The 23,372-nt window shown below is 38.9% G+C and overlaps 1 protein-coding gene across 2 annotated transcripts; it reads left to right on the top strand.

Annotated features, from left to right (window-relative positions):
• The first annotated feature begins 4,725 nt into the window (after positions 1 to 4,725).
• On the top strand, positions 4,726 to 23,372 carry LOC129282373 (zinc finger protein 721-like). Of its 2 annotated transcripts, none has more exons than XM_064114734.1 (6): positions 4,726 to 4,849; positions 11,454 to 11,646; positions 12,426 to 12,524; positions 13,002 to 13,081; positions 14,472 to 15,960; positions 19,305 to 23,372. In XM_064114734.1, exons 2-6 carry the CDS (start codon positions 11,508 to 11,510, stop codon positions 21,620 to 21,622), a joined length of 4,125 nt encoding a protein of 1,374 aa, XP_063970804.1. In that variant the 5' UTR covers positions 4,726 to 4,849; positions 11,454 to 11,507; the 3' UTR covers positions 21,623 to 23,372. The 2 variants fall into 2 exon arrangements, with proteins under 2 accessions (XP_063970804.1, XP_063970803.1); XM_064114733.1 differs by lacking the exon at positions 4,726 to 4,849 and adding an exon at positions 9,071 to 9,499.

Below are 23,372 nucleotides of genomic sequence, written 5' to 3'. Positions count from 1 at the left end.
CTTCATGCTTTCCAAACATTTATTGACCGGGCTGGCCTCTCACTTGAGATTTGTGTACAAGTGAATGAGAAACATCCCACTTTAAAGGGGACTTGAGATCAGAGATCACTTTAACTGCACTAAATTTCAAGTGAAAGAAAGTAAAAATAAATTTTTAAATAGATAAATAAACAAGTGGTACGCCTCTGGCGGTCTCGCCTGCAATACGCAATTTGATATAGCAAGCAGAGCTGCCTTTGAAAAGAGCTAATGAATAATTATTCACAGAAGAAAACAATATGATAATAAAATATTATGTCCATTGTCCAAAAATTACCTTAGACCATAATAATGTGACCTAAGACATGTGCAAAACAATCATTCATACTATATTACCCTTTTGTCAATGTTTCATGAGCTAGATCCATGAACTTTCTCAATTATAATGCCAATTCAACACATATTCCCCGGGGGGGGGGGCACTCGACCAAAAAAGTGGTAGGGGTGTGCCGCGGGCGAGACAAAAAACGGGGGCCTTGGAGCGGGCTTATTGTAAAAAGGAGGGTCCTCGGAACGGGCTTCGGAACTAAAATTTTGTCAAAACGGGGGTCCTTGGAACGGATCGCCAGCGTGCGAGTACGTGCGTATGTACCCCTATGGAACGGGCATATGCGTGCATGATGCAGCTATACGCGGCCTCCGCTGGGTGCGCTAGCGCAGAGACGATGGTCGGACAGCGCTCGGCGGCCGCTTTTCTTGCGACCGGAACGGCGTAACGAAAAATATGCGAAGCTTTGGAGCGGATTTCTTTCTTTTTTTTTCTCGATAAGAACAAAGTGCTATGCCTTGGAGCGGCTTTCTTTGTTTTTTGTCTCGATAAGACAAAAATGCTATGCCTCGGAACGAAAATTTGAGTGTGAAAATGGGGGTCCCCTCCGCGGCACATACCCACTATGCATTATATACTGAGTGCCCCCCCCCCGGGACATATTCCCAACATGGCCAAAGTTTGTTGACCCTAACTGACCTTTGCCCTTGGTCATGTGACCTGAAACTCGGGCAGGATGTTTAGTAATATTTGATTACCCTTATGTCCAAGTTCCATGAAATAGGTCCACATACTTTCTAAGTTATGGTGCCATTTCAAAAACTTAACCTTAGTAATTAAGATTCCAATGTTGACGCCGCCGCCGTCGGAAGAGGAGTACATATAGTCTCACTCTGCTATGCAGGTGAGACAATAAATGAACAAATCATATCCAACATACTTACTTCCAGTAGCAATCTTCAATATGAGAGCCCTTTCTTCTGAAGATGATGGAAGAAAATTAGTAGATGTCTCGTTGAAATGTTTGATTGTAGCTTCCTGATGTTTGCACTTTGCAGGCCCCGCCAGTTCTTCCGACAAAGCAAGTAATAACTCCCACCTTCATGTCCACAGCATGTGTTCCCTCCTCACTCTGACTTCTTACTGTGTACATGTTCTCTCCAGTCTGAAGGATAAATGTTATTAGCGAGATTCCATTAATCATTTCAATAACCTTCGTGAACCTCAATTCTTGATTATCACATACATTTCAGTAGAAAACAACCCAGGTAACAATACAGCGTTGGACCAACGTTGGATCAACGTTGGGAATTTTTTTCCCAACGTTGCCTCAACGTTGGCAGGCCAACGTTGCATCATCGATAGAAGTGCACGCGCATACATCGTCAGACCAACAACATTTCCAACGTTAGTTCAACGTTGTCCAGCAACAATGTTTCAACGTTGTCTGGCAACGTTGATCCAATGTTGGCTAAATAGACAAATACAACATTGCTACAACGTTGGTAAGCAACGTTGTATCATCGATAGAAGTGCACGTCCATACATCGTCAGACCAACAACATTTCCAACGTCAGTTCAACGTTGTCCACCATCAATGCTCCAACGTTGGTATAATGTCGGCTGAGTCATCAATAACAGCGTTGCTCCAACGTTGATGGGCAACGTTGAAGCAGCGATGGACGTGCACTTGCATACATCGTCAGTCCAACTATGTTTACAACGTTGGTTCAACGCTGTCCAGCAACAATGCTCCAACGTTGTCTGGCAACATTGCTCCAACATTGTTACAACGTTGTCACAACGTTGCTCCAACACTGCTCCAACGTTATTCCAACGTATGGCAGTAATTAACAAAACATTAATTGGTTTCAAGGTGAAGTCCACCATTACAACTCTACACTCAAATCTTTATCATCATATGTCTTATCCTATCCTAAAATCCTACATCCTAATCCTATATCCTATTCCTATCATCCTACACCTATCCACTGTAACCTGTCATTGACTCCTATATATAGAGCAACTTTGCTATACTTGGCAGAATACAGTTAATATCATTTTCCACACTTAACCTTGAATATTTCACTTAGAATAATATGTTTTGATTATATATGATATGGTAATGGAGCCACATACTTTTCTGAAACTTTTCATGGTGGAAATATTGAATAAACATAAATACTCTAATTATTATAGCAATATTACCTAAAATTTTGGTCATTTACTGATGTAATGAATATTCATGAGTGCATAATCATTGTCCAGATGAGGCAGGTATGGCAGCGTTGGTCCAATGTTGGTCCAACGTTGGGTGACGTTGATCCAACGTTGGTATAATGTTGGTCCAATGTTGATGGAAAGTTGATTCAACTTTAGTCCAATGTTAGTCCAACGTTGGCGTAAACGTTGATTCAATGTTTGTCTAATATCGGTTAAATGTTGTTGTAACGTTGATTCTTTGTTGGTCTAATTCTAAACAAATCCAACGATGCGCCATCTCCATCAAACAGTTTTCAACACTGTGCCATCATCATCTGTAATCTGTTCATGATTCTATCAAAAAACATTACAACTATTATTACAGCTATTCATTTCTTTTCATTCTTTCTGTTACAAGTCTCTTCACATAATTAAGAGAAATCAAGATAATTACGTGTGATATTTATTGAGGCCTTTGTAGCATTCAAACTTTTTTGACATCCTCTTTTTCTCAAACAAGACTAATACCAAAAAAACATATGCATATGTAATAAAAATTAAGATGTATTACATTTTCTTGCGAGTTGCAATCTCTGTTTCTGTCTACAATTGTTTAATGACTCGGTATGCAATGCCAATTGCAACGTCAGTAATCATCACAAAAACTCACATGTGTAATTGCAGTCTCTCAGTATTTACAAAATCAAAAAAGGAGGTCGCGTAACTTGGCCTCACTCAGAGTAACGTAGCTACTGCCTACTGTAACTAAAGAGTGCCTCTTTTTGATTAAGATAGAAGTCAACTGATATCTCAATATGCATGGCCATGGCCTAGTCTCGCTCGTGCCATAACTATTAAATGATATTTCAGCGTCAAGTGTAGCATGCCTCACATAGCAACTACAGGTTTGACTGCAGTTGGAAAACACTCGGTCCAGGCTAGGCCAGGCAGGACCGACCAAGTCAATTCAAGGCAGCGTATAATAAATAAGGCAGGAATGCCAGGTAGCAAGTCATTTGGGTGATTTCAAGTACGGTGTACGGTGTTGAGTGCGTGAAAGGGCTGCTGAACTGAGCTCCAACACCAAGCGTAATATTATTTTTCATTGAAATGTATTAAAACTCTAATGATTTGCTCTCATCTTAAATGTAAAAGATAATTTTACGGAGATGGTTCGTCGTGTTCGCCCCCTGTTCGTAATAGCTACAGTTCATCAACACCAACACTGAACTTTAAATCACGATTCTCCCAATCCCTGGGGTACGTCGGTGTTGCTGAATGGGGAAATTGCTTGTAGATCATCAACACCATGCAGCCACAGTGCAGTGTTGGGTTCAGCAGATGACAATCAACACCAGCCTTCAACACAAACTGCCGGAAATACACCATATTTTCCGAGGTCAATCTTAACACCAGCCTGATTCAAGTACGGTGTTGTCACAACACCAACACTAACCCAGGGAGCTCCGGCCCGCTCAGCGGGCCGGAGCCCAGGGGCTTACCGTGTAATTCACCATACCCACGGTAGTAGCGTGAAGTATGGTCCCGGGGGGGCCACTTCCATTCACGAGTGGATACCATGCGCGACCATAGGGTCTCGAAAAGCACCCTAAACACGTAATTTCCATATTCTGAAAATGCACCCCTTAACAAGTATTGGCGTGTGAAACCCTACCCTTAACAAGTATTGGAAATAAAACGATACTCTTGGCAAATATTCCCTGAAATGAACCCCTAAACAAGTACAGGAATGTTTTATTGTTACGGGTCCTTCTGTCGTCGGCTTTACCTTATTTGGTTTAGTACGACCCCACCTTCTACACCTCGCGCAAATCGGACTCTATAAACACGAAGTGTTGGGGCAAAATGGACATCCTTTATAAAACATTTTAATTTTGTTTTATCATTCCCGCAAATTCGACCCTAAACACGTAATTTTCCTACCGAAATAGACACCCTTTTTTCATTATTTTTGTGTTTTTGACACCCTAATCACGTTACGTACGTAACGTGCCCTATCGTGAAAAGGACATCCTTTTTACGTGTTTTTTTTGGTCGCGCATGGTATCCACTCGTCAATGTAAGTGGCCCCCCCGGGAGTATGGTCTAAATAATTATCCGGATAAATAGTTAAAACAGAAATTAAGCACTTACCACGATTATATGGATGAAGGTCTAACGATTGGCAGCTTCCTGACATCGAGGTCTCAATCGGCCATTTTGTTTTGAATTCTGAAAGAGGAGAGCTACCGCGACAGAACTTTTCGTTTTTTTAGGTTCCAGTCTGTGCCTCGATGTCAGGAAGCTGCCACTCGTTAGACCTTCATCCATATAATCGTGGTAAGTGCTTAATTTCTGTTTTAACTATTTATTCGGATAATTATTTAATATTTAGACCATACTTCACGCTACTACCGTGGGTATGGTGAATTACACGGTAAGCCCCTGGGCTCCGGCCCGCGCAGCGGGCCGGAGCTCCCTGGGTTACACTCACACGTATTGCCAGGTTAGTATTAGTATACTGGGTTACACCAACACCAGATTTCAACACTGTACGTACTTGAATTTTGAAAATCATCCAATGACTGTTGCCTTGCCATTGGTATCGCATACTCGTTCCCACTCACACGTATTGCGAGGTTAGTATTAGTCACTCACACAAGCTAATTACGAGGTTAGTTAGTATGTTATACTGTGCAGTGACTGGTGTTAAGTACTACTTTACTACTACTTACAGTACACGAATATACTAGCGTCGGACTGTACGCACACAGAAGCTGACTCCGGGATCTTTCGGAGGGGATCAATGGTTGCAGTTACCGATTATCTGCAAGTGCAAAGAAAATTCAACTGTAGATTGTAGGTCCTAAATATACAGCTTATAAGTACTGTTCCAGATCACTAGATATTCTGGAATTTACTTATCTATATCCACTATCCAGTCCAAATTCTGCCAGATTCTTCAAGTTCAAAATTGAAGGAAGCAGACTACACAGACATGACAGAAGGAGTCCGACGTCGCGACTAATTCTGCGCATCAGAATAGTATGGTATTTTTAAATAGGCACATTTGATGCTTGTATTTCCTTCTTCAATTTCTTCTAGTTATGTGACGGTAGGCCTATGACATATCTCGTACTTACTGTGAAAGGCCTTGCCAGCTGCAAAGGATCGACGAGGGCGTTTCTGGAAATTCTGGTCTTGAACTACATTTTTTTTCTTGTTTTTCTTCTTTATTTTCTATATTAATCGACACATTTGCATCCCCAGGTGCATGCAGCCTCAGCTATTCTACCCCATCTTTATTTTTGTTTTCCCCTTAGACTTAGTTTTAGTTCCTCTTTCCCTTCCCATTATTTTCCTTCTCTCTCGATTACTTTTCCCCTTATTGCTGGGGGATACCAAGGGTGACATGGATAGACAAGCAAACTTACTTGATCGACCCCCCCCCCCCCCTTGGCCCCATTGGAAATTATGCCAGTAGTCTTGTCTTGTCTTGGGTTAAGTCGGCATATGCAGACTTGCTGTACTCCGCCAACTTTATCAATTATCAATTCTCCAATGAACCAGTTTCTAACGTTCTCAACACTGTGTATATTATGCCAGGATATTATGTTGACTGTCAAACAAATATCCAACAAACTATAGTTTCCAACATTGTGTCAATGTTAACTGTCCAATAAACTATTCCAATTACGCTGTCCACGTTGTGCCATTGTCCGTTGTTCAACAACTCTCCATCAAACTAGTTTCCAACTTTGTCAACGTTGTGCCATTGTCGACTGTCCAACAAATCTCCAAGAAAATAGTTTCCAACGTTGTTCCTTTGTCGGTTGTTCAGCAACTCTCCATCGAACTAGTTTCCGACGTAGTCAACGCTGTGCCTTTGTTGGCTGTTCAACACCTATCCAATCAAACACGCGTTTCCAACGTTGTGACGTTGTTGGCTGTCCAACAAATCTCCAACACACTAGTTTCCAATGTTGTGCCATTGTCTGTTGTTCAACAACTTTCCAACGTTGCCAACGTTGTGTCATCGTCGACTATCCTACTGATCTCCAATCTACCAGTTTCCAACGTTGTGCCAGTGTCAGTTGTTCAACAACTTTCCATCTAACTAGTTTCCAGCTTTATCAACGTTGTGTCGATCATTGTATACTATCTAACTAATCTCCAATCTACCAGTTTCCAACGTTGTGCCATCGTCGACTATCCAACAAATCTCCATCGAACTAGTTTCTAGCTTTGACAACGTTGTGCCATAGTTGGTTGTTCAACAACTTTCCATCGAACTAGTTTCCAACGTTGCCAACCTTGTGTCATCGTTGACTATCCAACTAATCTCCAACCTACTAATTTCCATCGTTGTGCCATTGTCGACTGTCCAACAACTCTCCAACTAACAAGTTTCCAACGTTGCCAACGTCGTGTCATTGTTGATTGTTCAACAACTTTCCAGCGAACTAGTTTCCAACGTTGCCAACGTTGTGTCTTTGCTGGCTGTCAACAACTATCCAATCAAACGTGTCTCCAACGTTGTGACATTGTCGACTGTCCAACAACTCTCCAACTTACTAGTCTCCAACGTTGTGCCATTGTCGACCGTCCAACAAATCTCCAACAAACTAGTTTCCAACTTTGTCAACGTTGTGCCATTGTCGGTTGTTCAACAACTTTCCAGCGAACTAGTTTCCAACGTTGCCAACGTTGTGTCTTTGCTGGCTGTCAACAACTATCCAATCAAACGTGTCTCCAACGTTGTGACATTGTCGACTGTCCAACAACTCTCCAACTTACTAGTCTCCAACGTTGTGCCATTGTCGACCGTCCAACAAATCTCCAACAAACTAGTTTCCAACTTTGTCAACGTTGTGCCATTGTCGGTTGTTCAACAACTTTCCAGCGAACTAGTTTCCAACGTTGCCAACGTTGTGCCTTTGCTGGCTGTTCAACAACTATCCAATCAAACGTGTTTCCAACGTTGTGACATTGTCGACTGTCCAACAACTCTCCGACTAACAAGTTTCCAACGTTGCCAACGTCGTGTCATTGTTGATTGTCCATCATCTTTCCATCAAACTAGTTTCCAACGTCGATTCAACGTTAATCCATCAAGTTTTCCCAACGTCCAACGACTTTCAAGTTTCCAACGTGGAGCCAACGTTGGCTTGTTACCTGGGAAAATATCACAAAATTTCAAGGAGAAAATTCCCTTTTGTTACAGTCACACACAGCTGGATTTCGAACCACGTCCATTAGAAATTAAACCCCTTAGGCTTAACCCTTAATGACAAGCATAATAATTCCTTATCATATATATATATAAGTCGCGCCTCTCACAAGTTTCTCAGCCATGTGACCTTTTATCCCCTCAACACACGATCTGATCAGCTCATCATTACATGCTGATACAGAGTACATATTTGAGGAAGGGTTTGTAAAAATTGGCTCCATTGTTCTTAAGTAATTGCTGTAACGATTTTCAGATGGACTATGGACGGACAACCCTAAAACACAATGCCTCTGGGAGATGCATAAAAATAAGAAAAGAGGGAGAAATACATTAAATCCTAGCGAACACGAATGCCGGGGTGAATAGGGACAAATTTTACAGACATTGTTTCAAACTACTTAGACCATGTTTTGCTTTAACTTTTTTTGTTCATTTCTAAACAGGTTGAAAGGTCTATCACAGAACAGGGTCCACAGAGTGATCCAACTCGTAAAAGCGGATCCTTTTGTCCCTGGTCACCTTGGTGTTCCTGTTCGCCCTGTTTTACGGTATATGAATAATGGGAGTATACTAATATGTACAATATATCAATGAAATAATATTTGGTTATCATAATAATAAAGTTAAGGCTATAAACTCAACCTTTCAGAAGTGCAAAGTTGCATAACTTGAATAATCGCCTTAAAGGGGTGGTCCAGGCCAGCTCCAAAAAATATTTAGCCCGTAGTAAATAATTACAGGAGCCATTTCAAAAAGTATTATCTCCTTACTCGACTTTGGAGATTTTTAAGAGCATTTCTTGTAACGGTTATTTGGGGCAAAAAGAATTAAATTTCGCGCACATGTAGCGAGATCGGTCACGTGACTGTGACGTACCATCTCCACTTTGGTTTCGCAACAATCATGATCCAGCGCGCGACGTCTCACAGCTGCAATTAGACAGCTGGCAGCCGTCTGTTTCGAGGAGTTTTTTAACATTTTTTAATTTTTTTTTTGTTTCCTCATACACAGACGGCTCGCTATCGTGCAGCCACCATTAGGGGACTTACAATGCAAAATCCCCCCGTCGGGGCTCTTCAATTTTTGTCTTTTTAATGAATCAAACATTTGAAAATTAACGCGACCGAAATGCAAATTAACATTCCCTCTTGGCATTAATTGCCAAAAAACGGGGAAAATCAAGTTAAAAGAAACAAAAACAGTGACTTATCTCGGCTGTCGCGCAACTTCACTGCCCTGTTTTATCCGAACTTAATACACATAAACATATGGCCATTGTCCCCTGTACAGATCGCGCTAGAACTTCGGTCTCTGTATTTGGTGAGTGGAGCCAACGGAGTTCAGCTGAAACAACCAACATAACAGAGACCGAAGCTTTTGGTCTAAGCTGCAATATGCCTATGTGTCAGGCGTACGGCTGCTCGGTTCGGCCGGGAGAAAATAACCATAAAAGTGCGTTTTCTATACCAAATCCGATCCGAGATCGAGAGAGATGTGCCCAGTGGCTTCACAATATTGGGACTGACAAGTTTGACATAAAAACATATAAATATAACGCGAGTAGAGTCGTTTGCGAGGACCACTTCGAGCTGGATTGTTTCCGAGAAGATGTCCGTGCAAAGATAATGGGGTACACTCCCCGAAAAAAAATGCTGAAATCTGACGCTATCCCGACGATATTTGTTCACCGGAAACCCCCCAATCGAAGAAATTCTAATGTCAGCGACAAAAGAAGAGAGAGGACAGATCGTGATAAGGTAAATAAAAATAATCATTATTATCGTTGTCTTTGTTGACGAAATAAAAAAAGTATCGAGTCTTGTACTTGTAGTTGCACAAATCAAAGCCAGTCGACGGAGACGGAGTGTGTATGCTGGCCGGCTGGGGTCGGCCAAATGCTTCATCAGCGCGCGTCTTACGTTGCACCAACGTACCACCGCAGCGCAGCTTAGCATAGCCGGCATGCCATGGGCATGGCAGTGCACTTCCATGACCATGCATGCATGTGCATAGTCACAGGCATTCTTGCTTTCTTAGCAGTCGGGTAAAAACCTCGGTATAACATAACATCAAGTGTCAGAATTGCTTTCAAAATACCCTTCCCCCACTACCGTACTCCAGAATTAAAATTTTAAAAAGGCAGAAACTTTGAGTTTTACATGCATGTTTGAGAAAGCCCAATGCAATGGCAATGCAAAACTGCACACAAAACATCTGCTGAGCAGATATTATAAAGTCTTAAAGAAAACAAATTTACCTTAAGTTGAATGGGAATGACATCATGAGGATTGACAGTTTCATCTCGACTTGTACGGTCATTACTGTCCATGATGAAATGGTGTTTTTATGAGCTCTAACAGTACCAAAGATCAGACCATGATCGTGATGATGATGAAGATATCACGCACGTGACGTGGGGACTTAAGGGAAATCGAATCCACCGCGCGAGCTCGATCGCTTGATGTTGCTAGCTGCTACAAGTACTAGCGCTAGCATGAATTGAGCACACAAATTAGACTTGCCCGCGAGCCGTTTCTTTCGTATTTCGGAGAATTTTGGCGGAGCAGTGGTGTAAAAAAAAAATACGCGACCGGGAACCCACGGCGTCTTAACACACACTACCGCTGCTGCGCTGAGCTGAGCTGTGTGCCTGTGATTGTGAAGCTACTTGGAGTTGGAGATAGTAAAAAAAAAAACTATTGAGTTCGAAGCTCAGAACGTCGTTATTCCTTGATCAAAAACACAAACTGACCAATCTAAAAAGAAAAAGACTGAAAAAAATCTAAAGCATTGCCATTGAATTTGCATAGATCACAGAAGTCCAGTTTCAGGACTGCATCAGTGCATGTGCGGTGCAATTTATTTAGCAGCGCTTGTATTACTATTAGACCAAAAGCTTTGGTCTCTCTTATGTTGGGCGTTCAGCTGAACTCCGTTGGCTTCACTCACCAAATACAGAAAAATAAAAAATGTTTAAAAACTCGAAACAGACGGCTGCCAGCTGACTACGCTTGTATATGCATTGATGATTGACTTTCGAACATGATGTACCGTATGTGATGCGCTATGTAGTATGTTGAATGGAGGATGCAAAATATGGCGATACATTTCAAGATTTTGTGGAATAGTGAGATAGGACAAAATAAACATTGCAATTAAAAATAGATAAATATATTCAACAAACAGTGATGCAAATTTCATTTTGTGAAAAGACATTTTAGAACAAAGAATATAGCAAAAAGGCTTAACATGTCAAATCTAGGCTGTAAGTTATAGACAGAATGTGAGATGAGACTGAGTGAGTGAGTTTTGTTAGCCTGTTTTCAAATTGTTCTCGCTCAAATCAGTACATAAATTTGGTGAATGAATAGAATATAACGTAAGATTTTTATCAGGCGAAAGATTGGATTCTAAGCTTTACAATGGTAGTCGTATGTCTTTTGTATAACTATAATTTGTTTTTGCATTATGAAGCTTCAATAGTTTTCTGTTTGATTTTTCTGACTTTTAGACTCGGGCAATTTTCAATAAATGCCGGAACATATGTGAATTCGGGTCCTTATCTTTATGTTGAAAAAAAGGAATGATTTAGGCAAGTAAATCTCAGTCTGCTGAGTTATGCTGAGATTGACAGTGACAGTGAGACCAGTGCATGATGTCTTAACTGCAATTCAAATGTAATCTTTAAAAAAAATTGTCTTTTTCTTCCAGTCTCACTCTTGGTACAGGAAAATATTTTTGCCTTCAGTTTGCAAGCAAGCCACCATGTCCCTGCCAGAGATGGATCAGTATCTTTTAGATGTCCAGGTTTATTTCACAGCCAAGGAATGGGCAATGTTCAGCAGTTATGAGAGAATTTGTATCAAGAACGTCAAAGAAAACTATGAGATGGTGAACAAAGTTGGTATGTATGGTCGATGCTCATTATTTAATAACATTATTTATTAATCCATTAAATTTCTGTGTTTCATCTTTATACTTATTACTTGCATTAACCTATTACAGAATTTTTTTTTCTTTTTATGTTTTAGGAATAGAAGTTAGTGCCATGATATGGGTATACAACCCAAACAGAAATTAACAAGAAATATCAGAAGAGATTGTTAGTTTGAACAAAATGGTATGAGGATTTCAGAATTGTCTGCTTATGTAGGCTTACAGCCAGCCTACAGGGGCCACAAAATAATGATTTAGCTCAGAAGGCTATTTTTGTTTTATAAGGACCTATAGAATTTTGTTTTCAATGTTTGATTGCAGCCTGGAGGGTAAAGGTGCTTAGGAGAAAACCATTAACTTCTTGTTTGATTACAAGGCAATTTTATGAAAAAGATCTCAGAAAGGCATCCTACATGATCAGATTGTGAACTCCAGATTATGAGTGAGATACAGATGAATATTATTAAGAATTGAAAGAATAGCCAAGAGCATTATACTTGGTGAGACGTATTATTTTATGATCGGCTCGGTGATCATGTTTAAAAACGTTTGTAGATGATGTTTAAATAAATAATTCTCAGGCTCACATGGAAATCCTTGTTTCTTCATTGAGAGATGATAAGACCGTGTAGCTCAATCACAAAGGCAACCTGTTTCTTTTATCCATAAGTCTTCTAGATTGCTGTCAAATCTCTGATTATTATTAACCCATGGTTTGTTTGTTTTTCTTGTTGTTTTTTTAAATAGGATTACAGGTCAATCCACCTATGTTTATGCAACGTCAGCAAGACATAAAACTAGAGATCAAAGAGGAAAATGATAGCGAGGATGAGGAAATGACGTTAGGTACGTTTGTTAATAAAGCTTTCATTTGGGGGTACCGGAGGGTGTTATGGCCCGCTCATTGGGTGATTTCAAGTCCGGTGTTGGCCTGGGCATTGGTGTAGGTGTTGAAATTTGGATTGCTTCCCCTTGCTCCAAAACTTATTCATAGTTTGTAAAACTGATCCAAATCACATTATTGACATGTCAACAACTAGGGATTGACTTTTCGGGACCATCTTCAAATATGTTTGGCGTTATAATCGTGTAAAAATTGACCTAACACCAACACCAAAAGGTCAACACTGAACTTTAATTTACCCATTGCTCCTTGAAGCATTTCTCTTATCCACACTCACCTTTTTTGGTTATTATTTCTTTCAAGTGCTGCACAACAAATTATATGCATTTCATACGTTTTGCAAGAATACATGTAGATGAGAAGAAAATGTTGACTTCTTTTTTTTTCTTTTCATATACCGGGTATTTATTAAAATCCAGAACCTTCCCATGTACTTGTCAATGATGAAAAGCCAGATGACATAAAGGAGAACAACTTACATGAAGAGAGTACAAACCATGTAAGTACCTGTCAAATAATAAATTATAGCGTACTATATTGAAATCAAAACAATTTAGTTTTTCCCTTTAGGCTCGAGTGATTCCCAGCTTCCCAGAACTGACTTTGGTTCTGACCTAAGGCTTCGGTTCCAAGATGAATCGACTCCAGTGTCACTTAACTCGCTAGTGAATTACCAGATTACACACCATGCTCGATATGTCCATATAGTGAAAGGACCTCATGTAATAATTTATAATAATAATATAGGATTTGAATAGCGCACGTATCCACCTTGCTAGTTGCTCAAGGTCGCTCCTATATTACCCCGGCTAAGCTAGTCTACCGATTCTGGTGCTAAATACATTTGTTTATACAGGGCCAAAATTATGGAACTCCCTTCCTTCTTCATTGAAGCAATCAGTTAGCCTTAGTGTTTTTAGAAACAAGTTAAAGACCGATTTACTGAAGAAATACTTAAATCAGTAAACGAATGCCTGCTTGTTATATCTCGTCTAACTTTATAAATTGTATTCTTCCCACAATTATCTATGCAAAAATAGAGCTCTGCCTATTTTCTTTATATTTTCCTCTTTTCTTTCTTCTTTTCGAATTTCAGATTCTTATACTTTAGGTCTAATAGAATGTTTGCATTCTGCATTTCACCTTTTTGTTACTTTTTAGTGTATCTTTTGTAAATATGTATATCTGTACTTTGGTTATTTACTCAAATTTTTTGTTTGCTTGTTCTATGATGTTTTAAAATGATTGCTAATATAAGTTTTTAACATTCTGGTGGTCTATGGCCAACAAGCTAAGCTTCTTAGTAGGTCACCACATTTCATTTCCATCTGTTCTCATGGGTGTTACTAATGTTCCATAAAAAGTAGTGCATGTATTATGTATATTATCCTGTAATTATTTACTTTTGTTGTTTGATATCGGAATTGAAACGAAATAAAGATTCATTCATTCATTCATTTAGAAAACCAAGCCAACCACTTTACATCCGTTTACCCACATGAAATATGATTTAATCTAGATACAGTTGTCTGCATTCAATTCAGTTTCTGTTCCACAGCCTAAAAAATCACCCTCTGGTCTAGCCCACTTCAGTTAAAGGGGCCCTGATAATGTTTGAATCATCTATGGACTGGAACAGAACAATGCAAAGTCCTCATGAATTGACTTTTAAATGATATATTGGAGATCAATAGAGTCATCAAAGTCCAATAAATAAAATGAAATCATTGGGAAAATCTAGATAGTATAATCCTCCAACTGTATGTTATCACAACTTGCGTTTTGACTGCAGACTAAGAATAAGATGAATCTGATCATGTGTCAAAGTAACATGGTATATCATGTCATCACATAGATGTGACAGTTTGTCCATTTTTCTCTTTATTTAGTTCACTATTAAAGTGGAGACTGAGTATGATGATGATGGGAATCTGCTTAATGCTCATGATATCGGAGGAGAGGGAATCATCGGACTATTTGAATGGAAGGACTATGATGAAGCTATCCAGACACAAACCAATCCAGCATCAGGTGATGAGAGGTCAGGGGATCTCAGGACTCAGTCATGTGATCAGAAGACAGAACAAACTTTGATAGAAGTAGCTGCAGGGGGTGACCAGACTTCCAAGCAATCAGGTGATCTCAGAACCCAGTCAGGTGATCTCAACTCTCAGTCATGTGATCAGAGGACAGAACAAACTTTAATAGAAGTAGCTGCAGGAGATGACCAGACTTCCAAGCAATCAGGTGATCTCAGAACCCAGTCAGGTGATCTCAACTCTCAGTCATTTGATCAGAAGACAGAACAAACTTTAATAGAAGTAGCTGCAGGGGATGACCAGACTTCCAAGCAATCAGGTGATCTCAGAACCCAGTCAGGTGATCTCAACTCTCAGTCATGTGATCAGAAGACAGAACAAACTTTGACAGAAGTAGCTGCAGGGGGTGACCAGACTTCCAAGCAATCAGGTGATCTCAGAACCCAGTCAGGGGATCTCAGGACTCAGTCATGTGATCAGAGGACAGAACAAACTTTGATAGAAGTAGCTGCAGGGGGTGACCAGACTTCCAAGCAATCAGGTGATCTCAGAACCCAGTCAGGTGATCTCAACTCTCAGTCATGTGATCAGAAGACAGAACAAACTTTGACAGGGGGTGACCAGACTCCCAAGCAATCAGGTGATCTCAGAACCCAGTCAGGTGATCTCAACTCTCAGTCATGTGATCAGAAGAAAGAACAAACTTTGACAGGGGGTGACCAGACTCCCAAGCAATCAGGTGATCTCAGAACCCAGTCAGGTGATCTCAACTCTCAGTCATTTGATCAGAAGACAGAACAAACTTTAATAGAAGTAGCTGCAGGGGATGACCAGACTTCCAAGCAATCAGGTGATCTCAGAACCCAGTCAGGTGATCTCAACTCTCAGTCATGTGATCAGAAGACAGAACAAACTTTGACAGAAGTAGCTGCAGGGGGTGACCAGACTTCCAAGCAATCAGGTGATCTCAGAACCCAGTCAGGGGATCTCAGGACTCAGTCATGTGATCAGAGGACAGAACAAACTTTGATAGAAGTAGCTGCAGGGGGTGACCAGACTTCCAAGCAATCAGGTGATCTCAGAACCCAGTCAGGTGATCTCAACTCTCAGTCATGTGATCAGAAGACAGAACAAACTTTGACAGGGGGTGACCAGACTCCCAAGCAATCAGGTGATCTCAGAACCCAGTCAGGTGATCTCAACTCTCAGTCATGTGATCAGAAGAAAGAACAAACTTTGATAGAAGTGGCTCCAGGGGGCGACCAGACTCCAAAGCAATCCCGCCCACCGTATTCAAAAGTGGAGGGAAGAGATGATGGACAGAATGGAACACTCTCAGGTAAAACAAAAAACCCAATGGCCCGTATTCTGAAGTCGGGTTTAACTTAGACCATGGTCTAACTCTGTGCTAAAATTATGGGAAGCCAAAAGTGTCAAAATTTGTATTAAGTTGTATGTTTCTGTGCTCTTTCCTTATTCATCGATGGTGAAGACAATCATCTATTTATACTTCCTAGACAATTATGAATGATTTGAGAGCCAAAAATGAGCTGAAATATGATATCTCTACTGTTAGTGATTTATGTAACAATTGCCTATCCATACTTTAACCACAACTTTAAACCTGAGTTTAAGTTAAACCCGACTTCAGAATACGAACCAATATGTATTTGACCTCTTTCAAGTTACGAATGGGTTATGTTTAACCAGTGAAGAAAGAATCTTCCCTATAAGGTACTGAAATTGTGTACATCCATTTAACCCTTTCCACGCGTACTTCCCACCAATGCACACTCGGTGCCGTGCGAACTTCGCATTTCACACTCAACAAACAATGCATTGTTTCCCTCCCTGAAAATAATTCAGTACAGATGGGTTCATGGTCCAGCGCACAAAGAGTTAACTTTGGCCATTAATGTTGTGTTGGGAAGGAGAAAAATAAATTAAAGTGAATGGTGAAAGTTTGAAAGAAATCGGACAAGCAATAAGAAAGTTATAGCTGCTTTAAAATTGAGATCATTAATAGTATGTAGAGTTCAAATTGGCAAATGGGTAAGTAATATGACAAGAGGCAAGGACAGCTTTCCCATAGGCCATGTACTTTATTATCAGGGATTTGTGGTTTTTATCCTAAGTACCCATTCCCCTGGGGCAGTAATCTAGATATAACCCAGGTAGTATATTGTTTTATATCCTCATGAAAGAAAAATATATTTTGAAATAAAACTTTTGGGAAAAATAACATTTCAGCCATAATATGTATTGGAGGACATGGAAGAGTAGTCCTTGCCTTACATCACTATGACATCCCATATGGGTATAGTGATTACCAATATTTACAACTTTTAAAAATTCATAACTTTCTTGTTGTTTGTCCAATATTGTTCAAACTTTCACCTATCAACTTGTCTGATTTTTATTTTTCTTATAAAAACAAGGTTTTATTTAGGTTGGATTCCCCTTTAAAGAGGAAGTGAAGTGTGTGTGTTCTCTCATTGATTGTGCGTTATAAACACATAGTCTTAAAATAAACATCAGATATCTATTAATACTACAGAGAATAAATTGACCTATGATTGTATTTGTATAGAGAAACTAAAATGTTTTGAGAGGAAAAGTAATTGTTTTGCTACTTGGTAGCATAATTATTGAAGTATAAATATATTGAGTAGTTAATTAACATGTTATCATTCAAGTGGGTCTATATCACTAGACTACACTTGCATTATGTGTCAGGAAACTGGCCAGGTATGAGTAGTTGAGGACTCGAGATGCCGCTATTGGTTCATATCTGCTTTAATTCCCATCTCAAGTCTTCTTTAGAGTATCTATTCTTGATAGAGTTGGAAAGTGCCCAAAAATGAGAGAAATAATACATTCTTCCTTGACTATTAAAGGAGAATGAAACCTTTGGAACAAGATAGCTTGTGTGAAAACATAAAAATCAAAGAAACAGATCAACGAAAGTTTGAGAAAAATCGGACAAGTAAGGAGAAAGTTATGAGCATTTGAATATTGCGATCACTATTGCTATGGAGATCCTCATATTGGCAATGCGACAAAGATGTGTGATGTCACTTGTGAACATCTCTCTCCATTACTTTAGTATATATTTCACTTAAACTGCAACTTGTATCACATCTATTAGTAGATCGTGTGTTATTTCTATAGGAGGGCATGTAATACAGATTTTTTTTTTTTTTTAAGAATGCGTAATGGATAAATTGTTTGTATCACAAGAAGAAAAAGCCAAAAGAGAAATTTTGGGAGTATTTTATAGTCCATCAAATGATCAAAGGGAAAGTTGTTCACATGTGACATCACACATCCTTTGGTAATGGGAGATCTCCATAGCATTAGTGATTGCAATATTCAAATGCTCATAACTTTCTCATTATTTGTCTGATTTTTCTCAAACTTTGTTCTTATTCTTAGATTTTTCTGTTTCAACACAAGCCTATTTGTTCCAAAGGTTTCATTCTCCTTTAAAGATCATAATCTAATCTACTCACACCGTTGTGTACATGAAGGACATGTATGCCATATTCAGCCACAGTCAACAAAAATCTGTCCATTATTATAAGCACATTTTATCCCAATGGATATTCTAGAAGAAGTTCTAGAATCATTCATTCTTTAAAACTTATGCTTATGGTCTTCTTTTCTCGACATAACCAATGCATCTCTATTTGATTGTCTTCTCTTCCTTTGGTTTTCCACCCCCCTCCATTTCTTTACTTGAAAAATTATAGGGGTGAGGGCAGTTCTCTTGGTTGCTGAACTTTATCCCTTGCCTTCAAGGCTAGTTTATATGTGCAGTCATGGATGATATATCATCCCAGATTGTATGTTGGTTTGGAACAAGTCACTTGGTAATATATCTGCATGCAATTGATGACGTGACTGTCCTCCAAAACTCTTCATTACACTTAAAGGAATGGTCCTTGCTAAAAATATTGAATATGAATAATAAATAGAGTAAAATTCACAGAGCAAAATGCTGAAAAAATAATCGAAATCGGACAAAAAATAAAGTTATTGAATTTTATAAGTTTATCAATATTTTGTGAAAACAGTTATATGCACATTGACATGAATGTTCATTAGGTGGTCTGATGTTGTCACATCCCCACTTTCCTTTTTCTTATGTTATTGCATGAAATCATAAATGTTTAATTATTTCATGCATGTGTAAATGATGTGTCTCCATTATGATGAAATAAGTTGCGGCAGTAAATAACTAATGCACTTTATCAGTTGTCAATCCAATTGTTTTAATTCTTGTTAGACAAATTTTGAATAAACCTAATTTCATATAATGAAATACAAAAGAACAAGTGGGGATATGACATCATCAGCCCACCTAATGAATATTCATAAAGACATGATTAGAACTGTTTCACCGGAATAATGAAAATCTTTGAAATTAAATAACTTTGTTATCCGATTTTGAGCAAATTTTTAGCATTTCGATTTGTGAATTTTACTCTATTTATTGAAATATAGATATCTCCAGCCTGGACCATCCTTTTAAGTCCTCAATTTTTTTTTTTTTTTTTGGGGGGGGGGGGCCTTTCCATGTACCATGTACTTTTTCATTACGTTTGAGTTTTTTTAATAGATACCTTTACATGCCTAATCTCTGAATCATATATAAATATGACAATATTTCTATCCAAATAGATTCTGGAATCTACCGATGTGAGTTCTGTGGATCATTATATGCTATTCCTCTCATCTTATCAAGACATCTCAAGTACAAACATGGGGTTGATGGTATCGTCTTTCCATCGTATGCATTGCATGAAGGCTTTCTACAGATTGTTGATGGAGAAATACATGGACCTGCCTGTAAATCGAATGACTTTGAACTTGGTGATAAGGAGATTTTGAAAGAAGGAAATGAAGTAAATATGACAGTTGAGTGTAAGTCACGTATAGATTCATATTTTGCATCATGCCAGGAAGTTATTGACAATGAGAAGTTCTTTGTATGTGATCAATGTGGTAAGGCATTTAGTCAATCTTATTATCTCACATTACATAAACAAATCCATACAGGTGAGAAACGGTATGTATGTGATCAATGTGGTAAGGAATTTAGTGAAAAATTTGAGCTAAATATACATATAAAACAAATCCACACAGGTGAGAAGCCGTATGTTTGTGATCAGTGTGGTAAGGCATTCAATCAATCAAGTTCTCTTAAAAGACATAAACAAATCCATACAGGTGAAAAGCCCTATGTATGTGATCAGTGTGGTAAGGCATTCAATCAGTCAACTGCTCTTAGAAGACATAAACGAGTCCATACAGGTGAAAAGCCCTATGTATGTGATCAATGTGGTAAGGGATTTTATCACCATAATAGTCTCACAACACATAAACAAATCCATACAGGTGAGAAGCCGTATGTTTGTGATCAGTGTGGTAAGGCATTCAATCAATCAAGTGCTCTTAGAAGACATAATAAGCAAGTCCATACAGGTGAGAAGCCCTATGTGTGTGATCAATGTGATAAGGCATTTTGTCAATCTAGTGATCTATCAAGACATAAACAAATCCACACAGGTGAGAAGCCGTATGTTTGTGATCAGTGTGGTAAGGCATTCAATCAATCAAGTGCTCTTAGAAGACATAAACGAGTCCATACAGGTGAGAAGCCCTATGTATGTGATCAGTGTGGTAAGGGATTTTATCACCATAATAGTCTCACAACACATAAACAAATCCATACAGATGTGAATCCCTATGTGTGTGATCAATGTGATAAGGCATTTTGTCAATATAGTGATCTAACAAGACATACACAAATCCACACAGGTGAAAATCCGTATGATTGTGATCAGTGTGGTAAGGCATTCAATCAATCAAGTGCTCTAAGAAGACATAAACGAGTCGATGCAGGTGAGAAGCCGTATGTTTGTGATCAGTGTGGTAAGGGATTTTATCACCCTAATAGTCTCACAACCCATAAACGAATCCATAGAGATGTGAATCCCTATGTGTGTGATCAATGCGATAAGGCATTTAGTCGATCTGATCATCTAGTGACACATAAACAAATCCATACAGGGGAGAAGCCCTATGTATGTGATCAGTGTGGTAAGGCATTCAATCAATCAAGTGCTCTTAGAAGACATAAACGAGTCCATACAGGTGAGAAGCCCTATGTATGTGATCAGTGTGGTAAGGGATTTTATCACCATAATAGTCTCACAACACATAAACAAATCCATACAGGTGAGAAGCCCTATGTATGTGATCAGTGTGGTAGGGCATTTTATCAAGAACATACTCTCACAACCCATAAACAAATCCATACAGATGCGAATCCCTATGTGTGTGATCAATGTGGTAAGGCATTTAGTCGATCTGATCATCTAGTGACACATAAACAAATCCATACAGGGGAGAAGCCCTATGTATGTGATCAGTGTGGTAAGGCATTCAATCAATCAACTGCTCTTAGAAGACATAAACGAGTCCATACAGGTGAAAAGCCCTATGTATGTGATCAGTCTGGTAAGGGATTTTATCACCATTATAGTCTCACAACACATAAACAAATCCATACAGGTGAGAAGCCGTATGTTTGTGATCAGTGTGGTAAGGCATTCAATCGATCAAGTGCTCTTAGAAGACATAAGCAAGTCCATACAGGTGAGAAGCCCTATGTGTGTGATCAATGTGATAAGGCATTTTGTCAATCTAGTGATCTTACAAGACATAAACAAATCCACACAGGTGAGAAGCCGTATGTTTGTGATCAGTGTGGTAAGGCATTCAATCAATCAAGTGCTCTTAGAAGACATAAACGAGTCCATACAGGTGAGAAGCCCTATGTATGTGATCAGTGTGGTAAGGGATTTTATCACCATAATATTCTCACGACACATAAACGAATTCATACAGATGTGAATCCCAATGTTTGTGATCAATGTGGTAAGGCATTTAGTCGATCTTGTCATCTAGTAAGACATAAACAAATCCACAGGTGAGAAGCCCTATCTATGTGTTCAATGTGGTAAGGGATTTTATCAACCTTATAGTCTCTACAACACATAAACGAATCCATACAGATGTTAATCCCTATGTGTGTGATCAATTTAATAAAGAATTTTGTAAATCTAGTGATCTAACAAGACACAAACAAATCCATACAGATGTGAATCCCTATGTGTGTGATCAATGTGATAAGGCATTTCATCAATCTAGTGATCTAATAAGACATTAACGAATCCACACAGGTGAGAAGCCGTATGTTTGTGATCAATGTAGTAAGGCATTTCGTCAATCTAGTGATCTAACAAGACATAAACAAATCCACACAGATGAGAAGCCCTATGTATGTGATCAGTGTGGTAAGGGATTTTATCATCCTAATAGTCTCACGACATATAAACGAATTCATAGAGATGTAAATCCCAATGTTTGTGATCAATGTGGTAAGGCATTTAGTCGATCTTGTCATCTAGTAAGACATAAACAAATCCACAGGTGAGAAGCCCTATGTATGTGATCAATGTGGTAAGGGATTTTATCAACCTTATAGTCTTACAACACATAAACGAATCCATACAGATGTGAATCCCTATGTGTGTGATCAATGTTATAAGGCATTTTGTCAATCTAGTGATCTAACAAGACATAAACAAATCCACACAGGTGAGGAGCCGTATGTTTGTGATCAATGTGGTAAGGGATTTTATCAACCTTATAGTCTCACAACACAAACAAATCCATACAGATGTGAATCCCTATGTGTGTGATCAATGTGATAAGGCATTTCATCAATCTAGTGATCTAATAAGACATAAACAAATCCACACAGGTGAGAAGCCGTATGTTTGTGATCAATGTGGTAAGGGATTTTATCAACCTTATAGTCTCACAGCACAAACAAATCCATACAGATGTGAATCCCTATGTGTGTGATCAATGTGATAAGGCATTTCATCAATCTAGTGCTCTAACAAGACATAAACAAATCCACACAGATGAGAAGCCCTCTGTATGTGATTAGTGTGGTAAGGGATTTTATCACCCTAATGGTCTCACGACACATAAACGAATTCATACAGATGTGAATCCCAATGTTTGTGATCAATGTGGCAAGGCATTTAGTCGATCTTGTCATCTAGTAAGAAATAAACGAATCCATACAGGGGAGAAGCCCTATGTATGTGATCAATGTGGTAAGGCATTTAGTCAATCTTATGATCTAACAAGACATAAACGAATCCATTCAAGGGGAGAAACCCATAATAAAAATATAGAGTATTTCTAAAGCACCAAATCCACATTGATTGAGGGCCAAGGCGCTATGTGTACGATCAATGTGGTAAGGCATTTAGTCAATCTTATGATCTAACAAGACATAAACGAATCCATTCAAGGGGAGAAACCCATAATAAAAATATAGAGTATTTCTTAAGCACCAAATCCACATTGATTAAGGGCCAAGGCGCTATGTGTACGATCAATGTGGTAAGGCATTTAGTCAATCTTATGATCTAACAAGACATAAACGAATCCATTCAAGGGGAGAAACCCATAATAAAAAAGTATTTCTAAAGCACCAAATCCACATTGATTAAGGGCCAAGGCGCTATGTGTACGATCAATGTGGTAAGGCATTTAATCGACCCCACTTTATCACCAAACAAATCACACAGGTTAAGAGTTAAGAATTTCTATATGTGTGTTGAGGCTATTTTATGAAAACTCTGTAATAATTATAATACAGTG

Source organism: Lytechinus pictus, unplaced genomic scaffold (genome assembly GCF_037042905.1).
Source record: "Lytechinus pictus isolate F3 Inbred unplaced genomic scaffold, Lp3.0 scaffold_20, whole genome shotgun sequence".
Taxonomy (NCBI): domain Eukaryota; kingdom Metazoa; phylum Echinodermata; class Echinoidea; order Temnopleuroida; family Toxopneustidae; genus Lytechinus; species Lytechinus pictus.
This window is presented reverse-complemented; position numbering and strand designations above follow the sequence as displayed.

Coding starts and splice junctions, on each gene's coding strand:
- LOC129282373 (XM_064114733.1), top strand. CDS start 9,137: ATGCCTATGTGTCAGGCGTACGGCTGCTCGGTTCGGCCGGGAGAAAAT. Junction 12,525..13,001: donor GGATGAGGAAATGACGTTAG/GTACGTTTGTTA, acceptor ATTAAAATCCAG/AACCTTCCCATGTACTTGTC. Junction 13,082..14,471: donor ATGAAGAGAGTACAAACCAT/GTAAGTACCTGT, acceptor CTCTTTATTTAG/TTCACTATTAAAGTGGAGAC.